The 21,460-nt window shown below is 43.0% G+C and overlaps 1 protein-coding gene across 1 annotated transcript in view; it reads left to right on the top strand.

Moving 5' to 3' along the window:
• Positions 1-16,218, top strand: part of NLP1 (nitrilase-like protein 1) — a 65,827-nt gene extending 49,609 nt beyond the window's left edge. Inside the window, exons 5-10 of the mRNA XM_087394375.1 lie at positions 3,021-3,172; positions 14,884-14,930; positions 15,127-15,160; positions 15,278-15,444; positions 15,531-15,627; positions 15,841-16,218. Coding sequence (XP_087250501.1) covers positions 3,021-3,172; positions 14,884-14,930; positions 15,127-15,160; positions 15,278-15,444; positions 15,531-15,627; positions 15,841-16,028 — 685 coding nt within the window. The 3' untranslated portion in view covers positions 16,029-16,218. The remainder of the gene's footprint in view (positions 1-3,020; positions 3,173-14,883; positions 14,931-15,126; positions 15,161-15,277; positions 15,445-15,530; positions 15,628-15,840) is intronic.
• The last annotated feature ends 5,242 nt before the right edge of the window (positions 16,219-21,460 follow it).

The following is a 21,460-nucleotide window of genomic DNA, read 5'->3' as shown; positions in this document are numbered from 1 at the left end:
ACCAGTCGAGAAAGGCGCTACTCTTACAGACGTTCTGACACAGCATTGCACAATTCCTCTCTTGGGGGTCCTCTCTGGTAATAGAGCTTGCTAAAAGCCCTTTGAAAGCCAACTCCAGTAGTGCGAATTTGATCCTCCAGTTCTTGACTATTCGATTTGGGGGTTTTCTGCATTACTTCCTCATGTTACATGCAATGTTGATGGTTATGTGCTCAAAACTTTAGTTACTTTGCTACTTTCACTTTGCATTGATGGCTGTTTGTCATATAAGTGGATGGATGAAGTATTTTATTGTCAAAAATTTGATTATCACTATGAAAATCATGGTCTTTGAGTCATATGTTTGGATGAAGGGCTACATTGACAACAAGGATGTAGCATACATGATGTTTGGAGATGACTTAGTGGTGTATGCAGCATATCTTATGATGTATGCAACTTTTTTGCATCTATATGGGGATGACATGATGATTGTGCTCTCGAAGAATATGTTTTCAAGTTCCACTTGCTTGAGTCTATTTGTCAAACCTTGTAAGGCATTAGACACTGCCCATGTGATAACACCTTGCCTAGAATTGGATACTTTGCTTCACATGGACAAAAACATTATACTTTGGTATACCATGAAGATACACAAAGAAGGAAAACTGTGCTTCATCGACACCAAGTACAATGCAATGGGCAAGCAATTTTATGAGTTTGATACAATGGTGGCTTGGAAACGACGCCAGAAAAAGATTTCCATCAAGGGGGGGAATTTCCCCACATCTTCAACTTAGAATTTTTGTGTGTGGTCAATAAGGTTCTCTGCCTTGGGATGTCCCCCTCAAATGATTGTTAGTCTTATGTGAGTTTTATCTTGTTAGACCTATGGGGACTTCCCATGCATAGTCATTGTCCAGTCTTCCAAATTGTAAACCAAGAGACCAAAGTCAGAGTGAGATCATGTTGGGGTGAGGATGTTCAAATGAGTCTACTGCTGATGCAACTAGAGTGAGTACCAGGTTGTGGATCATGTGTGTTGCCACTAGAGGTGGGCAAGCCATGAAGTTTCCCATGGACTACTGCTAGGGTTGAGGTCATCAATTTGTGGGGGGGTATGATGGACAAATTGATGTATGATGGACAAATTGATGTAATGGATCATACCAAGGTCTATGGTTGTGAGTGAGTGTGTGAACACGTGTGTGTGTAGGTGTGCTTGAGTTAGGTGTGACTGATGGTGTGTCAGTCAGTAGGTGTGATTGAGTGAATATAGGAGTGTGGTGTGTAATTGAGAGATTCTAGGAGACATTGGTGGTCTTCCTGATTGAGATAATTGTGGATCTAAATTCCATCTACTCATGGGCAGTTGCCTATATGTACTCCATTCTATGAATGAATCAGTTGCTCATTGCCTTCATACTAGTGCCATTGTCTCTACCTCTTGTCTACCTCCATCATGCTTCCATGCTTGCACCACCAACATTGGCTGACTGAGACTCTTGTTGGGGACATGCACCACATGTTCTTTTAAGGACAAAATACTTCCGAAAGGAATGATTAAAATGAAGATAGACAATAAGCCATGTTGGGTTTAACACTAAGGTCATCCTAGCAAGGTAGAGCTTACAAGGAGGTGGGGGAGGATTGTGCATGAAATCAACTCCAGCCTTGTCTTCATTATTATGAGATCCGAGGTATATATCGCTGTTTTTTCTTGTAGGGATTTTAGGACATGAACCGAGCCATTGACTTCTTAGATCAGCACTTTGTGGCTCTTTTCTTGTCAAAGATTTCTAGACAATGTACATTCATACGACCAACAGCTGATCACATTCCTCCATCAATGAATTCTTCATAAGAGAAGAGCCCACATTCATTGGCCATTGTTGGGCATGTGATTCTAAGCTTGCTCTACATGGATGTCGAGGTAATATGAGGATGGAGGTAACAGGACTAGGGAGCTCCGTCCAAGGTATTATCCTCGCAGCATCACCGTGCTAGGCTGCCCCATGACACCCATTGGTATGCTCCATAGAGCGGAGGAGGAAGCAACAATAGTCTTACCTAGACATGTTCCAAAGATACTAGCACTCTTGAAGGGACACTGGTTCCAGACTCTGGAGCTAAGACATATTTGCTCATGGTCCATCTACTTGAGATCTACACAAAGGTGGATCCTTGGCTTGCTCTATGTCTTTCACTTTTATCTCAGCATGCTTACCTTATGTTTACGTCGAGCCCAACTGTTTGGTGCCTTCTTCCACCTCACATCTCCCCCCCCCCTTCCCCTCTCCCCTCCTATGAAAAGCCAAGGTTGGGTCCCTCTTTTCATTAATTCCCTGCTCTCTCCCTTCCATTGCCCCTTCTCCTCTACTTCTTGGCTTCCCACTGAACTGTCTAGGGGCATGATGCCACTTCGCTCATTGTGTTTCAATAGGGAGGGGTGAGGGTGTGGAGCTGGTATGTGCGAGTCATTTAAACAGTTTTTGCATAGAAACACAAACTTGTTAGTTCTCTTGGTTGTATAATGCTAGACAAGGACGTTGGAAGTGAGATAAAACATATTTAGAGTTAAGGTGATTCTTTGGAAGTTTTCAAGAGAGTTCTAAAGTAAGGATTTTGCTAGGTCCATTGCAAAGCTGATTATAGCTTAAGAACAAAAATCTGAATTTGTACGATTGGATATATTCTAGTCTTACAAAGGTATATACTAGTTCATGAGATGCTGTGCAATGCTTGTTAAGATCAATAATTGTCATGATACGTATAGACAGACCTATTATGCCTTGTGAAATACCTGCTAATTTGTTTATATAAAATAGAACCTAGCTTTTGGCTTGATATAATACTGAATGAGAGCGATTGCATGAAATATAAAGGAACAAAGGGTTCATTTTAGTATTGAAATTTGAGACTCTTTTGATTAACTATAGGGATTAATACTATTAGAACCTGTGGTCTTCCACATTTTCTATGAAACTTCTCATGTATATCTTCACTGATGTGGAAGTGTTTTCTCCACTTTGTTGAAATAGGATGCAGAAGCTGGCAAAGGAGTTAAGTGTGGTGATACCAGTGAGCTTTTTTGAAGAAGCAAACAATGCTCATTACAACTCTGTTGTGGTAATTGACGGTGATGGGACAGACCTAGGATTGTATCGAAAGTCTCATATTCCAGATGGACCAGGTATAGCTGAATGTTTCTATCAAAAGGCAATTGTAGTGCAGACTCCTTGATTCATGCGAATCTTATGGAAGCGTCATCGAAGGATAATTCCCAGTTATACTCTTTTGTGGTGTGATCAAAACAGTGGGAGTATTGATTTAGCATTACAATATATGGAGATATATGGTTCCTATTTCTATTGTATTGAACTTGAGATTGACGAGGCAATAAATTCAAATGTATACTTGCTTAAATTTTCAAAAATGCAGATTTGTTGGTAAAATGTTTGCGATGATTAAGTCACCTACATAAAGAACAATGATTATCCTTGACCACGAGTGAGACTGATCATCGTGAACTTTGTTGGGAAGGAGGCCTTGATGGGTGCTTGTTTCCCTAAGGTTCATGGGCTCAATTTCATTGGCTGGGACTACGTGTTGATCATGTGAGACTTGTGATAGTCTGAATGAGTTGGCCAGCGCATGGAAAGGCATGTGGCATCCAGATCATATGCATTGGCTGACAGTGGACCTTCTACGTGGAAAGGTGAAGGCTCCCATGAGTAGGGCGAGTCTACATTGAGGCAGTTCTTCTTTGGCCTTGAGATGATTTGCTCTTATGAGAGTCGGCTTCAGGGCGTTCTCTGTTTGTCAATAGGGTCGTAAGAGCAGCTGCTTGTAAGTTTAGAGTCTTTATAAGTTGTTCAAAGTCTTTGTCACTTGCAACAAAGCCTGTTGGGGTGAAGAGGAGTCGTTTTTGAGTTGATAAAACAAAGTATTTTGCTTTTGAACTGTTTTGTCTATCTTGGGTTCTTATCACATGTGTGAGTTTTTTATTCTCTGAGCATCAGTGTCTTGCCTGCGGTTGGAATACAATACGACCTGCATACAATCAGATTTCAACAGTTGCTAATAGAGTGGGACAATTGAGGGTCCTTGATTTTGAGACTTAGAGGTGTCGAGAGGTTTTGGAGAGTTCAGAGGTATCGTAAATATTCAGACGGTTTGTGAGGCGTGAAGTTCCTTGTTGGTAATCTAAAAGTTTCCTCCTGTCGTTGTCTGAGTCGAAAGAATCTTGTTCAAGTCATAGCAATTTGACATAGTTGAAGATGCAGCAGTCAGCAGAGAAGCACGTAGTTGTGAAGTTTGATGGCAAGAACTTTGCTTCGTGACAGATATTTCCTGTGCCAGTGTTATTTTTGGTAGTTCATTGTTTCACACTCTTCACCGAATTGATCTCCTCCATTCGGCTTCCGGGGGGCATGTTGGGATGGAAGCCTTTATGGGTGCTTGTTTCCCTAGTTCATTGGCTGGTACACAATGTTTTGACTTGTCACGTGAGGCTTGTGATAGGCTGAATAAGTTGGCCAGTGCATGGAAAGCCATGTGGCATCTAGATCGCATGCATTGGCTGATGGTGGACCCTCTACGTGGAAAGGCGGTTCCTAGCTCCTATGAATACGGCGAGTATACGTCAACACACTTCTTCTTTGGGCCTGTGCAGGATGTATGGATGATATGCTCTTATGAGAGTCGGCTTCAGGGTGTTCTCTGCCTGTTAGCAGGTGAAACTCGCTAAGCAATCTGCCCTGTCCTTTATTCACTACGAACAGCTCTGTTGAATTTCTTCGTTGGAAACGTCACATAGCAGCAGACATCTCTTTGCTGTACACACACACACACACACACTCTCTCTCTCTCTCTCTACACAGTCCTAGGGCCCAGGACAACAGTTGGGCTGGACCCCCCTGAAGGATTTTATTACTTGAGAGAAAATTGATTACAAGAGTTCCGCGTAGAGCTGCTTTTTTTCAAGTTCCAAAACGTGTATCCTTTTTACAAAGAGCTCATGGCTCAATAATTTGGCAACATGCCAAGTGTCAAAATATCTAACTAAAATTTAGTACATGCCACAAGAGGACAATCTCTAGGGTCTTCGATGTTCCTTGGTCACATGAACATCTTCTCGTCGCTTGCTAACTCCTTAGCGCTTGGGAAATCAACCCTTCTTAGTAGCTGCAACAATTAATTAAAGCGCACCACCATGGCACTGAAAGGCCTGAAGGGGGAAGAAGAGTAAGAGGGAGAGAGTGTGAGAGAGAGAAGACTCAAGTGTGCGGGTGTGAAGTGATGAGCCACACCACAAACTCATTAGTTTTATTAGGATTAGGTTTTATCCTATGACTGTCTTAAGACAGTCATAGATGTCTTATCTTTAATAAAGGGGTGGCAATGTGCCTTTACCCCAACAACCTCCCACCTAAAGGCCAATGTGCCTAAAGGGGAGAAAAGAATAAAAATTACAGCAATATACAGTTACTGTATACAAGACCATAAAATAAGAATGGTCTCATCCTAATCCCATGATGTGGCGGCAATGTGCAAACCGCTCAGTAGGCAAGCTCTTAGTGAGCAAATCTGCAGGATTATCATCAGTATGCACCTTCACAAGCTCAAGTCGCTTGTCTTCCAGTACCTCCCTGATGAAATGATATTTCACATCTATGTGCTTGGTCTTCTGATGAAAGACCGGATTCTTTGCCAACATGATAGCACTCTGACTATCACAATGCAAAACTGGCATATCTCCTGTAATGCCCAAGTCTCCCACCAGCCGAGTAAACCATATTGCTTCCTTGCAAGCCTCAGTGGCTGCAACATATTCAGCTTCAGTAGTTGACAGTGCAATGCATTTCTGCAACCGAGACACCCATGATATAGCACCTCCTGCAAATGTGAAAATATAACCGGTAGTAGACTTCCGGTTATCTGCATTCCCTGCATAGTCTGAATCTGTAAAACCATGCACCAATGCATCCTGCCTACCATAGCATATGCACAAGTCTTTGGTACCCTTGAGATACCTCAAGACACCTTTCACTGCTTCCCAGTGCCGCTTGCCTGGATTTGCCATATACCTGCTGATGACTCCCACCGCAAAAGCAATATCCGGACGAGTGGCAACCATGGCATACATCAAAGATCCAACTGCAGATGCATACGGGACCTTGGCCATTTCAGCCTTATCATCATCTGATCTGGGGCTGTCCTTACTGCTGAGTTTTAAATGTGGAGGCAACGGGGTACTAATAGACTCCCCCCCCTCCATTTTAAACCGCTGCAGTACTTTGTCAATGTACTCTTTTTGTGACAGAAACAAAAGTCCCTTGGACCTGTCACGAGTAATCCGCATGCCAAGAATATGATTTGCATCACCCAAGTCTTTCATGTCAAAAGACTTATGCAGTTGTTTCTTCAAAGCACTAATCTCATGCTGAGATTTACTGGCAATAAGCATGTCATCCACATATAGAATGAGTAGCATCAAACTGCCATCCTTTGCCCGTTTGGTGTACAAGCAATGATCGGTCTCACACCTATGATACCCTTGGGACTGCATGAAGGCATCAAACTTCTTGTACCATTCTCTTGGCGCCTGCTTGAGTCCATACAAGCTCCTCTTGAGCTTACACACAAGCTGCTCTTTCCCTTTAACAGCATATCCCTCTGGCTGACTCATATAGATCTCATCATGGAGATCTCCGTGAAGAAAGGCTGTCTTCACATCCATCTGACATAAATCCATGTCGTCATGAGCAACAAGAGCTAACACTGCTCTCAAAGTAGTCATCTTGACTACAGGGGAAAAGATCTCATCAAAATTGACTTTGTAAACCCACTTGCATGGCAAAACCTTTCTGCCTGCAGGTAGCTGCACCAAGTCCCATGTATCATTTTGAAGTAGGGAGTCCATTTCTGACTGCATGGCTTTCTCCCACTTCTTTTTCTCTGTTCTTCCCATAGCTTCCTTGAAGCTGGAAGGCTCACCACAATCTGTCAGCATGATAAAATCAGCCACATTATTGGCTCCTGGAACAAACCTGGCAGGAGGCCGTTGTACACGGGTGCTCCTCCTAACAAAATGTTCCGGATTAGGCTGCTGTCCAGCCTGTTTGTCATGCATGACGGGTGGCTGTACCACCATATCTGGCTGTTCTACAGCCCCATCTGCTGGCATATCCAGTGGTGCATCATTGGCAAAATTATCTGGCTGATTTTCAGCCTGTATACCCTCTTGAACAGGGTTATCTGCAGCAGCCTGCTGCTGCATATAAATGGGCATTCTTTGCTGTCCAACATCATCATAAATAACCCTCCTGTATTCCACAGGTTGCACGGGTTCCTTGTGTACACTATCCTCTTTAAAGATGACATCATTGCTGCGTATAATCTTCCGTTTAACGGGATCCCATAACCTGTACCCCATTTCACCTTCGTCACCATAACCCATAAAGATGCATCTGATAGACTTTGGATCCAGTTTGGTGCGCAGTTCTTTGCGTACATGAGCAAAGCACTCGCAGCCAAATACACGTAAGTGCTTATATGAAGGTGGCTTGCCAGACCACACCTCCTCTGGCACTTTCAACTCCAAAGCCTTGTTTGGCGACCTGTTAATAATGTGAACTGCTGTTTGCACGGCTTCTGCCCAAAAGCCATGGGGTAATGCAGCATAAGACAACATACATCGAACCTTCTCCTGAATAGTTCGATTCATATGCTCACTTGCACCATTTTGAGATGCATTATGAGGGGCTGTGAGTTCTTGTTTGATGCCCTTAGCTTGGCAAAACTGCACAAAAGCATGTGACACATACTCACCCCCATTATCGGATCTGAGGCATTTCAGCCTGCGACCTGTCCGATTCTCAACCTGAGCGACAAACTTCTTGAAAGCATCTAAGGCATCGCCCTTATGCTTCAAGAAATAGACCCACACTTTGCGTGTGGCATCATCAATGAAAGTAATAAAGTATTTTGCACCCCCTAGTGATAACTGTGGCATCTCACACAAATCAGTGTGCACTAGATCAAGTGGTGCTCTATTCTGGGGAGTTCTCCTCTTATGAGGAGTCACAGAATGCTTGCCAAATATACAATGATCACAAGTAGGCAAATCTGAAAAAGAAAGAGACGGCAGATAACCCAAACGTGACAGTTCTTGCATTCCTTTAACAGACATGTGTCCCAACCGGCTATGCCACAATGAAACCTTTGGCAGCTCGGTTATGGCAACAACATGATTACCCACACTGGAAACATAAAGAGGGTACAAGGTATCACTCTTAAAACCCTCAGCCACTACAGCCTGGCCATCAGTAATCACCTATTTGGAATCCCCAAATGTGGTGTGGTAACCACTGTCATCCAATAAGCCAGTGCTAAGCAGATTTTTCTTGATTTGCGGCACATGGCGGACACCATCAAGCATGAATATGCGTCCATCAGGAAATACTATCTGTATACTGCCAATCCCTGCAATCTGACATGCGTAGTTGTTCCCAAGATGAACAACTCCATGAGTACCTGTGTAGGAAGTAAACCACTCCCTATGAGGAGTAACATGAAAAGAAGCACCTAAATCCAAGAGCCAGGTGTGCATGTCATGGCCATCAATAACCAAAGCATGTGCTATTACAGCAGAAGAGCATAAAACATCATGTATGTCACTGTCACTGTCCTCTGCTGCAACATTCACTGCATCCAAGTCATCTGCCTTGGCCTTGCCTTTGCCTTTGCTTCCATTGCCTGCATCCTTTGTTTCAGCCTTCTTGGCTTTCTGATCCCGTATAAACTTGAAGCACTTAGACTTCACATGTCCCTTCTTGCCACAATAAAAGCATTCAATATCCTTTTTGCCACGGGACTGACTGCGGGATTTGGACTTACTAGCAGATCTCCCCTTCTGCTGAGTCCTACCTCTATCCTGTACCTGCAAGGCATTTGAAGACTTGCTGCTCGCATTATTCTTCCTGCTCATCTCCTCCATAAGGAGAGAGCTCTCTACATCAGCATAAATAAGAGTGACATTCGAATTTGACAGGGTGGTCTTGAAAGTGTCCCAACTCTCAGGGAGGGTACACAGCAAGAAAGTAGCCTTGAACTCCTCATCAAGATTCAATCCCTGTGCAATCAGCTGTGTAAAGATGGCATTGAACTCACTCAAGTGTGAGGTCATAGCTGTACCTTCCTTCATGCGAAGATCAACCAGCTTCTTCAACCAATAAACCTTACTGGCTGAGCTCTTTTGGGCATACAATTCTTCTAGCCTTTGCCATAGACCATAAGAGGTCTTTTCAGCCTGAACATTGAACACAAGAGTGTCAGAAATAGTGAGCATGATAGCTGCCCTTGCGGACAAATCAAGCTCTTCCCAGTCATCATCTGCCATGTCAGATGGCTTGACACCCTTCACCCTTCACCCTTATGGGCTTAGAAATCTTCTTTAACAGAAGTACATTCAAGCACTGTTCTGCCCATAATGCATAATTGTGTGCTCCTTCCAGTTTCTTTATGTTGAGAATTGAAGATTCACTTCCCCCTGATGCCATATCAGATAAGGAAAGTATCTGATTCCCTGGAAGTAAAAAGACTGAATAAAAAATTCTGATTTCTCAGAAAAAACCTGCTCTATCAAGAGCCAGGAGCACTCACAATAGTGCTGTTTTTTTTTTTACTGTCAGGAAATCTGCAGCAAAACAGAGAATTCTCCCAGTTACTGTACCTTCTGAAACATTGTACCGTGCTCAAATAGGCATTAAAAAACAGTAATTTCAGACTGCTGCAGCTGCTCAACTAGTGCTTAACAGTGCATAATCAGCTGACAAAGCACAAACACTGCTGTAACCACTGCTGTACTGGCTGTACTGATCACTTCTCCCACCTCAGATGAGGTATTGCACTGAATTAATATGCATAAACCACTTGGCAAACACCCCAAAAAAAATGAGACTTCAGCCTGTCACAAAACCTGCAACAGAGAATGGGATAAATCCCAAGCAATCACCCTTCTGCCAAGGGGATAAAATGCATCTGAAGATCTCTGTCGGTAACCCAAGTGCTATCAAACAAAATCTGGGCAAAAGCCCCTTGATCTGACACCTGAACCAAGTGAAGAACACCTCAACACTGAGGTAGCATGCAATGTGAAAATCTCTCTGACAAAATCAACCAACAGTGTAATGCATATACTGTCCTGTGTAGAAATGACATACACAGATCCCAACGTACAAACACTCAATGATGAATCTTTTGAGCACTGTCAACGATGGACAGTTAGGGACCGAGTAAACTCGATGCGCCCTGGCCAAGCGTGGCTCAACTGAGGTTCTCTGAGTGTTGCACAAGAAATGTGACCTGCAAGAAAATGTCACCTCGACACTGCGGAAATCGAGGCAAATGTGTGCTCTCTGGCACCACACTACCTCAAGGTATACAAAGCATCAACTGCCAGGCAAAAGCCCTATGATCTGCTCACCCGGAAACTGAGATTCAAGCCCAGTAAAAGCATAAAAGTCCTTTGCAAAATCAAGGCATTTCCTTCACGAAAACAGACAACTGTGCAATCAACCACACACTGTGGTTCTCTTCACCTCAAGCACGAGGTAAATGAAGGTACTTGCTGTACTTTCAAGAAAACACAATTCTGTGAACTGAAAGATGATCCTGAATCAAGAGCAGAGAGCTCTTTCTCCTTCTTTTCTTTTCAAAAAAAAATTCTGCCTGCTATACTTGATGTACCTTCGCACGTGTGCAAAATCCCAGAAGAGAGAAGAAAAAAAAATTTCGACGGTCTCCCTGATGCAGCTCCCTGTACCTGCGGAGTTAGATCCGTACGGATGTATGGCTTCTGTACGGAGTCCGTACAGCAGGTACGGATGTCCGTACCTGAGCGCGCGCTGCGCGCTCTGGTTCCGCGCAGCCTGGTGCTGTGCACAGGCTGCCCCTACGCAGGCTAGCAGCTAGCAGCTGCTGCCCTGCTCTACGCCCGCGCCCGCGCCCGCGTCGTGCCCTGCTCTACGCCCGCTCGCGTCGTGCCCTGATCTGTGCCCGCGCCCGCGCCGCTGTGCTCCGCTTGCCGCCGGTGCTGCCTGCCGTCCGTACGGATGTACGGACGACGTACGTCTGTACGGCGCTGTCAGCCTGCTGGCCCGTTGGCCCGTGAAGAGGCTAGGTAGAGGTCGAGGGGGTGGGTAGGCTAGGGTAGAGGGAGAGAAGGCTCTGATACCAGTTGAAAGGCCTGAAGGGGGAAGAAGAGTAAGAGGGAGAGAGTGTGAGAGAGAGAAGACTCAAGTGTGCGGGTGTGAAGTGATGAGCCACACCACAAACTCATTAGTTTTATTAGGATTAGGTTTTATCCTATGACTGTCTTAAGACAGTCATAGATGTCTTATCTTTAATAAAGGGGTGGCAATGTGCCTTTACCCCAACAGGCACCCATTAATTGTTAGCGCTTTGCATGCAAATAATAAACTGTGGACTAATCCTAGTCACAGGTGGGTGTCCCCATTGAACAAACATGTGAACAAAACATAGAGCACAATTCTTGGTCGACCGAAGTCAATCCTCTTGGTCGTAATTAAGGAGCTTTAACCAATGGTCGTGGCGCCTCAATTATGGCCAAGTCTCTCCAACCGAAGTTGGCACATCTCTCCAACCGAAGTTGGCACAACTTGGTTAATTGTAGTTAACCCTCTTGGCACATGCTAAGTCTCGTTGATTGAAGTCAACACTCTCTGACTGTAGTCAACTCTGTGGTTCTCTGGTGAACTGTAGTTAACCCTCTTGGTAATAAACCAAGTCTCCCCGATCAAAATCAGGCTTACTTGACTAGAGTCAAGTATCTTTGACCGTAGTCAATTCTTTGACCATTAAAAGAACTCTTTAATCATAATTAACACCTATGAGAACTCTTTAATTATGATCAGATAAATGGTCAACCGTACTTTGACTTAGGATATTTACATTGTGGTGACATCCCCTCGGCTTCTATTTAGTTGACCTCAACTGAAAAGCTTCCTTGTAAACATTCAAAAGCTATGGACGATCGAACATGTTTTCATCCATCCACTTGGCATCCAATGCCGTATAATTCTTGAATTTTACAAGATACCTGTAAAATTCCTTGCCTTGAGGGCCTTTGCGTACAGTATGGTACACAATTTGCTATGGCTGAAGGACCTCCTCTAGCTCATCCACTTCTGGTGGATCCTCTGATATTGGCTCTGCAGGCTCTGGCCCTTGGAATTTCTTTAGAAGACTCACATGGAATGCATTGTGAATCCTTCGATGCTCTGGCAATGCCAACCTATATGCAACCTCATTTATTCTTTCTGTAACCTTGAAAGGGCCATAGTACCTAGAAGATAACCTTGCACACTTTTTGTTTGCCTTTAAACTTGCGGAGCCTAGCTTTCTCGAACTTCAAAAGTACCCAATCCCCTTCCTTGAGATTTAACTGTTTCCTATGCTTATCTGCAGCTCTTTTATGCTTCTCTTGAGACCTTTCAATTGCTGTCCGGACTTGGCTGAAAGCTGTTTGGAGGTCTCTCACAAACTGATCAGGTACAAAAATTTCATCTTTGGTCCTTAGGATAGGTGGCAGAATCACCTTCCCATAGATGACCTCAAAGGGGGATTTTCTTGTAGAGTTGCGTACTGTATTATTGTAAGCAAACTTTACCAATGGTAGGTACTTTTCCCAGTCTGAACCTTGGTCACCCACGTAGCATTTTAGCATATCCAATGCTGTAGAATTTGCTACTTCACTTTGACCATCTCTCTGGGGATGGAAAGAAGAAGAAAAATTCAGATTCGTCCCCATATTATCAAATAAAGCTCTCCGGAATAGATTGGTCATTCTAAGATCTCGATCACTGACAATGGACTTAGGTATACCATGGGCTTGAAGATCTGTGCCATGAAAAGCTGAGCCATATGATCTGCCCTTATGGTTTTGCGAACCGGAATGAAATGAGCTTGCTTGCTGAATCTATCAATGATAGTCCAAATCCCATCATTCCCTGACTTTGATCTTGGCAAATAAAAAATGAAGTCCATTGCAATACTTTCCCATGGTGCTTGAGGCACGGGAAGAGGCATAAGTAGGCCAGGTGCCTTCCATCTATCATACTTCACTTTCTGACACGTAAGGCATTCGGTAACAAACTGATGTATATCTTTCCGTATCCCTGGCCAAAAGAAATACCTCTCTAGTGCTTGAGTTGTTGCTATAATTCCTCTATGCCGAGCATAGGGAGGTGCATGGCATTCTTCCAAAATCTTTTTCCTCATCTCTTGGGTGATGCATAGGCAGTCATCTTTCATTAAATACCCATCTTTCAGGGAATAGAGACTCTTGCATTTGCTGTAAAATCTCTCCAAAATCTGCATCATTAGCATATTGCTCTCTCATATCTTCCAGGTCCTGATGATAAGCAATAGTCACATTGTTGACCTGGGGTCTTCGAGACAAGGCATTTGCCACTCTGTTTTGAACTCCCAGAGTCTGGACAATCTGAAAATGATACATTGACAACATATTTGCCCATTTCATATGCTTCTCGGAGAGTTTTGTCTGAGTCAGGAAATATCTCAGACTTTGGTGATTTGTTTTAACAGTAAAATCTGTTCAACCTTAGAAAAAATTAGATGACGGACGAAATCGTCTGCTCACGGGACGGAATCCCTTCGCGTCTGAATTCCGGCTGAATCTTCGTATCTAGCATACAGATCTGAGTCGGAGTATCGTCAACGTCGCCAATCCAAGCCTTGGTATAATGCTTCTGTCCGATGGCCTCACGCTACCAATGAAATCTGTCTCTGTCAGCCCGACCGTTTCTGACAATTCTTAGCAACGAAACCGCCTCAAGAGCGTCTATGCATCACATCAAGGTCATGCGTTGCCTCACGGACTGCTCCTGTGTGGAGCCCTCGATCTCATTCATCGGTTAGCAGCCAACGTCGACCGAATGATAGTATTGATGCCATAATAGGGGCTGGGGAGGGATACCCAGAAGACATACCTACCCTGGATCTGAGGTGACATCAAGCAAGCATGTCGCGGTTTCTTGAGGCCATCTGGAGCAGCAGCAGGGCCTCTGAAGAGGTCAGCAATGTGGCCTGCCAGTAGCAGCCCAAGAGCCCTACATAAGGGCCTATTTATAGGCCAGGCCAAGTTGACCGGGTCAGCCCTTAGTCGGCTCAGGTAGCCGACCCAATTCCAGAGTCTTCATCCCATAGTTATAACTCGAGTCGACATTGAGTTTTTGACTTAATAAGGAAGAACATAAAACAATTAAAACCAATCACCTGAAAAAGGGTACTTTCTTGGCCTGGTCCGTGACATCCGGTTTATATTTTACATTATTCAAGGCATGCTCTAAAAATTTCTGTACTCTAAAGCCTGTTTGCTGCGAAGGACTCCACCCTATGATCTAGGCTTAGACAGTTCAGACCATGCAAGGAAAATTTGTTATATGTCTTGCAAACATAGACTAGTCTAGAACTTACAGAACATTAGCATTTAAACAAATTAAAAGAAGCTCAAATAAATAAAGTGATTGGAGAGGCTTTGAAGGGATGTGACTCTTGGCCACAAAGTGGGGAGTCCTGAATAAGCTGAATGTTATCCCTAGACTAAGACCTCTCCTAAAAGTGAGCTCTCCCGTCAGACCTGCCTATTGTCCCCTGCTCGTTGAGGTCTAAACCTAGAATGTACCTTTCTAGCTAAGGGTTCTCATATTACAAGCAATGTGCAGAGAAGAGGATGCATGAGGGGAATGAGGGTTCAGATAATTCATCTTATAGCATTTCTTTCTTATTCTGCATAATGGTATAGACATTAAGTATGATAAATTTAATACAATGTCTAATGGTGTAATTTCTAACCAGGTTACCAGGAGAAGTTTTACTTCAATGTGGGTGACACAGGTTTTAAGGTAAGGATCTTCTGAATGTCCGAAATCTCAGGTCTCTCAATGCTTTGCTAGCTATAAACAGTTTCTTTGTTCGATGTGTCATCTTTCAGTGTTTGCTAGTTTTAGGGTGATGACCTCAATACTGACATTCCAAATAGACAAAATAAAGCTGGTTTTTCCCAAAGGATGATGCTGAACTATCCTTACTTTGGGCCAGGTCTTTGAGACAAAATATGCGAAGATTGGTGTAGGTAACCTACAATTTGATCTTCTGCTAGTCAGTGGGAGTTTCCATACATTCACTACAATGCATATATGCTGATCCAGTAAATGTTGTGTGATTCTCATAATATTCTATTTCTGTGCAGCAATTTGTTGGGATCAGTGGTTTCCAGAAGCTGCTAGGGCAATGGTGTTGATGGGGGCCGAGATGCTCTTTTATCCAACAGCCATTGGCTCAGAACCACAAGATACTGGTCTTGATTCATGTGAACACTGGAGGCGAGTAATGCAAGGGCATGCTGGTGCCAACGTGGTAGGTGAGAGATTGCCTATGATATGTTGCTGATTTCAACTTGTCAGTTCTGCTGGATCTTACAGTCTTTTGGTGTGAACAAATAGGTACCCTTGGTAGCATCAAACCGCATTGGTAAAGAAATCATTGAGACAGAGCATGGTCCAAGTGAGATAACGTTCTATGGCAGTTCTTTCATTGCAGGTACAATCAATGCCTGGTTTCTTATAAGATATTGTTGTATGACGAATAATAGGATTCAAGATGTGAAGTAGAGACTGAATAGCTAGGAAGTTTGGTAATTAGTACTGCTAATTTTTCTGTGTTATGATATATGGCTTCAGGTGCATTTATTGGCTATGAGAAATTGAGGGTAAGCATGAGCATTTAATGAATTTGTGATGCCTGATGTAATAGGGCCTACAGGAGAACTCGTGGCTACAGCAGACGACAGAAGTGAAGCTGTCATAGTAGCAAAGTTTGACTTAAATAAGATCCAGGCACAAAGGCATGGCTGGGGAGTATTTAGGGATAGACGACCAGATTTGTATAAGGTGCTGCTTACTTTGGATGGGAAACTGCCGTCATCGCTAAGAAATGAATGAAAAGTGGTTACAGAGGTTACCGGCCATCCTGCGCAGGACCATAGACCCAGGTTATTATCTCACCTTTGGTAGATGGACATGGATATCTGGGTAGATTGCACCAAAATATTATGTCAAGGTGATTCAGATGTTGCATGTGCATATATATTATTTTCTTTTAGAATGGATGAATATATAAACAATGTCTGCATGTTTTGTAATTTAAGATGTGAACTAGAATATTGTAAATGGACAATCGTTTCAGGAAATAAGGGGATTCTCAACAGGCTGTGGATATGCATTAAAACAATTCACGGACCCTTCTGTGTTTGTCAATTGAAGAGATAAGAAATAGGATATGATACTGGTGGTGTAGCCTGTGTTTTAGTGGTAGAAATTCTTTCCAAGTGATGCTTTAGCTTGCCTCTGCTGATATGAATCAGAAACTGAGAAAATGATCCTACAAAAACAATATTGAGTCTCGTCTGCCCTGGAATTCCACGTCACTGGTTTTATTCTGCATTCTTTGTTAGGAAGCATTATTCCTCTGGTTGCTCTCCTCACCCTACCCATGCTCACCCATTATCTTACTTTCCTGGTAACCAAGAAAACATACTGGCTGAGCACTTGGAACGCAGCCATCGGGAATGCAGCCATCACAAGCAGCCAGAATAAGACTTGGAATAAAGCTCTTTCACAAGGATGATGAACACCACAGGGACTCTGGAGGCCCTTCATGAACCCTATACTCCAACCAGCTTACGAGAAGAGGGAGGGGCAGGAGAGGGAGGGATGGCATCTATGTTGAAGTTGGCCTGCATCTCAGCTCTGCCATGCACCTGTTCTTTAGCTTTGGGGCTGCTGTCTGAGTATGCAGTAATGGCTGCGAGTCTTTGTGATGTCTTGGCACTCTGTCCAGCTAACTCACCATTTGGCGCATACCCTCACTAATGGTGCTGAGTTGGCCTTTTCTGTTCCTTCTCTTGGAAGTTCAGGGTATGTGGCAGTCTGCTGTGCTTCTCCACCCAAAATCGGTGAGGTCTAAGCCTGTAGCCATGAAGTATCATCCTGGTTTTGGAGCTGACCACAGGGAGGATGTCTTGCTCTTTGGCTATACTCCTCGACAGCCTGAGCAGCTTATTGGATTTTGGACCGCCTTTTCTCTTCGTGTTTGTTTTGCAGGGATTTCATTTGCTTAATGCAGAATCTCTTTTGGGCTAGGTTTAGTTTTGGCTTCTACAGATGGTGGCAGGGCATTCTGGTGAGTTGCTTTCCCCTCTCGTTTTGGTGTTGCTTCCTCACTGCTGCAATTTCTCTGGCACGTTGCCAGATAGCATTCAGGGGAACATCTACAATTTCTAGTGTAAGAGCTCTGAGAGTCTTCCACACCAGCATGAAGTCCTCTCTAAAGTGACGCTCTCTGTGGCATTCTATTTGAAAACAGCTGTGGCTCGCTAAAACCGTGCTCTGTTACCCCCTTGGGTTTGTAACAGTCCTGGGGGAGGCGGTTAACCCCTTTGGAGGTTTTCTCATGATTTCTAGTTTGGGAATTTAAATTCTCTCCCCATGGGCTGATCACATGTAGCTTTAATTTTGGGAAAAACTAAAAAAGCATTACATCGAAACCTCCCTTTCAAATTTTATTAAATGTGATATTTTGGGCTCTCTACCTTATCAGCAGAAAAGGATTTATTTCGTAGAAATTATAGTCAAGTCTCTCTAATTTCCTTTGGTGAAAGTGTCGTGTCAAACAGACTTTCTTTTGCTGAGCTTGTAGGGAGTGCTCCTTGTATTGCCAATTGAGCTGCTCAAGCCTTAATTTTTTGACCAAGGAAGATCCATCTGGTCTGTGTGGTGGTATTTTTTGTGATGGATATGTAAGTTGCCTTTCTCAACAAAAAGATGAGAGAGAGTTTTCCTGCACAGACCTCAGTCTCCTTAGATAGACTTGGGTTGGGAGATCATTGCCAGCCTTTCTTAAGATCCAGATGCATAGAGGCCTAAGATGGGACTCGGACTTTCGGTCACTCTTTAATGATTTTGTGTATACGGCCTAGTGGCCACTTGGGGCACGATTCAGGGCTCCTCACATGCAGCAGTGGCCAGGAGAGCCCCCTTCATGGGTTATGGTTTATTCTCCACATATATTGCCACAAGTTCTTCATGGCACTTTCACTTTGCCGATTGGTTACAACAGCCTCGTGTCTTATCTGCATGAATTCATACGACGCTTTTGCAGTTTCAATTCTGACTCTGTGTATTCTGGCTGGCTGTACTTAATAGAAGTACAACTTTTACAAAAAAGTCGAGAAAATTTGTTCTCTATTTGAGAAGGGCCTAATGTGTCCCTCACCCTTTTGGAGGGTCACACTAAATGATGCATGTAAAAAGTTGGCTTGAATCCGTCCCATACATAAAAATGTGCTGAATGTGCCTAGTATATGCGAACTTGTCCCCTATCACTAGGTTGCAATGTCCACCCATATGTTCTATGCAATGATGTTGGCCAAAGTCTTTTTAAACGCTATCCTTTTCCATGAATTTGGAAACCGCTAGATGGAAATGAAGTTGATTCTGAAGGTAGCACCAATTTCCCAAAATTCTATCCAAGCCGAATGTGCCTGATGGTAGAGATTACTCCACAACTGAAAGGCAAGCCTTGGGAATGGTGTACAATGTTCATGACTTTTGGCACTACTTGTTAGGTAGCTCTTTCATGTTGTTTAGGGATAATCAAGCATTGTTGTACTTGATAAACAAACAATAGAGAAGCACGTATTGACCAGGTGGATGCTTCTATTTTAGGACTTCAATGTCAAAATAATCCATAAGCTTGGTTCGTCTCATTGTGGGGAAGATAATTATTCCACATTGAAGATCAAAGATACAAAGAGGAAAATAGATGATGAAACCAAAATTGTGACATATTTCATACAACCAATTTTGCAAGAGATCACGCCCTTGCCAACAAGCATTTTTTTTCCCAGCAGTGTCCCATGCACTCCTACATTTTCCTCATAATTCTCTTGTTGTTCAACAGATTTACCTTCACAAGTAGAGATTTCACAACACCCAAAAAGTAATGGTAGATAGACCTCAAAATGTGAAAATTGATCAAAATGAGGAGGTGCTGACATCGGCCTCTAAGAAGTTGAAGATTGTTGAAGTAAAGAATCCATAACAAATGAACGATTCAAGTGCTTATAGAGAGAGTTTGGAGTGAGGAAGCAAATCAATGGATCTTGCGAAAAGAGAATGAGAGAAGGTTTGAGATTTGCGATGGATGTAGGTTCTTAACAAGGAGGTGGTAAAAGAAGCAATAAGGAGCTACGCCTAAAGGGGCATTCCTTTGTAGCGAAGGGCAAGAAGATTGAGCCTTATTTCTTGATGGAAGATGTTTGCCAAAACAATTTTATATGACCACCAAGGCAATACCAACAAAGACAAATGATTTTCCAAGTTCTTTTCCAAAGGATACAACTTAGGTCTCTAGAGTCCAGATGCATGCATGCCCAAACACATAATAGCAAAGGTAATCAAGGCCTCGAAAAATGAAGGTGTAAATTTGGTGTAGTTATTGGTGGCTAGCACCATGATGAAATCAGGCAGGCAAAAGGCTTGCAAGAGGGTATGCATGCTAGGGTAGTACCAAGCAAGAAGGCGTATAGGTACCAAAGACAACTATAGTGAACCCTCTCGATGATCGATTTGATGAATTACCACAAAGACCATCTGGGCCAATCTTGAAACACGAAGTAAGAACACACCCAATAACCAAAGAATTAGTTGTCGTAGAAGTAGAGGGACGACCAGCGTAGGAGTAGTCTAAGGGAAAAGAAAATGAAAGGAAAGAAACCTGATCCAAGAAGTCATAGAAGGAGAGCTAGGCGAGAGCCAACATGACGTTATATATAAGTGATCATATAGGAAAAGGGGCGACTAACTATTCCATGAATTTAGCTTGGCATAGCGATGGAAGAGGACCTTTGGGAATATGGTGACATGTAGAATAAAATTGTGCGAGGAGCTATAATGTCATTTCTTGTGTGGCAAAGAACTTCCAACCGGTTCTCGAGGGTAATGGAGTATGGATGCAACATGCAAAAAATGGATGCAAAGTGTATTGCTCTAGAGTGTGAGAACAAAGATGGGAAAAGAGCTATGAAGAAGCAAAGGGGGTGACCACAAGGGCACAATAAAAAGAGGAGGGAATAGAGAGATTAATCTTCTACAAGAAAATTTGGAAAGTCCAACTAGGTCAACATAAGAAGAAGCACCAAGTTGAGGAACAACAAGAAAATTAAATGAAGTAAACGGAGAAAATATAGAGTTGAAAGAAAGATGGAAGTCCTAGAGATTGCAGTGAATTTGGCAGCACTAGGTGCCCATCCCCAGGACCAAGATTAAGGTGGTACAAATGAAGTTTACAAGTGAAGCTTTGAAAATCTTCAAAGGCATCTTACACAATAGAGCGATGAGTTGCAAGCAATCATGGAGGATCCACTAATGCAACTAACAAAGCCACAAGAAGCAACAAACATCCTTGCAACGAAGAATGACAATGATGACCCTGGATGTGAATTCGCTTTAACACACATGCTCTTGTGTGTTCAATTGTTTGGTTTGACATAAGGACCAAAGGTTGAGTCTCTATGTGGCACTATTTATTTTTATGACACTTTTTACCCTAGAGAATAAATTGGTCATAACTTTTCAAATGTTTTAGTTTCCCATGAAACTTATATCAACGCAAAAATGATGCCATCATTTGTGAGTCTCTAACTTTGACAATTTGTCTTTCTGACAATTTTATCTCCTATTTGTAAAATGCTTGTATCTTGGTGATTGTTGTTCTATCTTTGGTGAGCCTTTATTGATGTAAAGTTCTTCTCAAGGTACTTCTATGTATGTGAATCTATGGAAAGTTATGGAGTTTGGCCATAGTTTACAAGATGGTTTTGAGTCTCTTTAAGAGGCATTAGTGGTTGAGTTCTAGATATATGCCCTTGCCATGTGTCTTTAAGAAGCTTTCAGATATAGTCCAAACAACTCGATGGCAAGAGACGAATGAAGATTTGTGACCCCCAACTTCATATCACACTACTTTACACTGGGGATAATTCTTATAGAAGTGTCTTATTCATAATTTTTGCATAACACTCGAGAATTTCTTGGACACTTTGATGTCTTATTGAGTCCTCCAACTCAAAGTGGTGACATTGGATGCCTCAATAAAATGGGGATATAACTTCTTTCCATGGGAGCTTTGTCTAATGGATGAAATAAATGAATGAGGATTCACTATTACGAACACAAAATCTCTCTCTCTCTCTCTCTCTCACACACACACACACACACGCACGCACACACACACACACTCAAGTGTCTGAGAGCAAGTGTGCATGTGTGTGTGTGTACACACACGTGTATGTTCGCCAATTCAACCTCGAGTC

This window comes from Dipteris shenzhenensis, chromosome 23 (genome assembly GCF_047967505.1).
Source record: "Dipteris shenzhenensis isolate YYH24624 ecotype China chromosome 23, Dip_SZ_1.0, whole genome shotgun sequence".
In the NCBI taxonomy this organism is placed as follows: domain Eukaryota; kingdom Viridiplantae; phylum Streptophyta; class Polypodiopsida; order Gleicheniales; family Dipteridaceae; genus Dipteris; species Dipteris shenzhenensis.
This window is presented reverse-complemented; position numbering and strand designations above follow the sequence as displayed.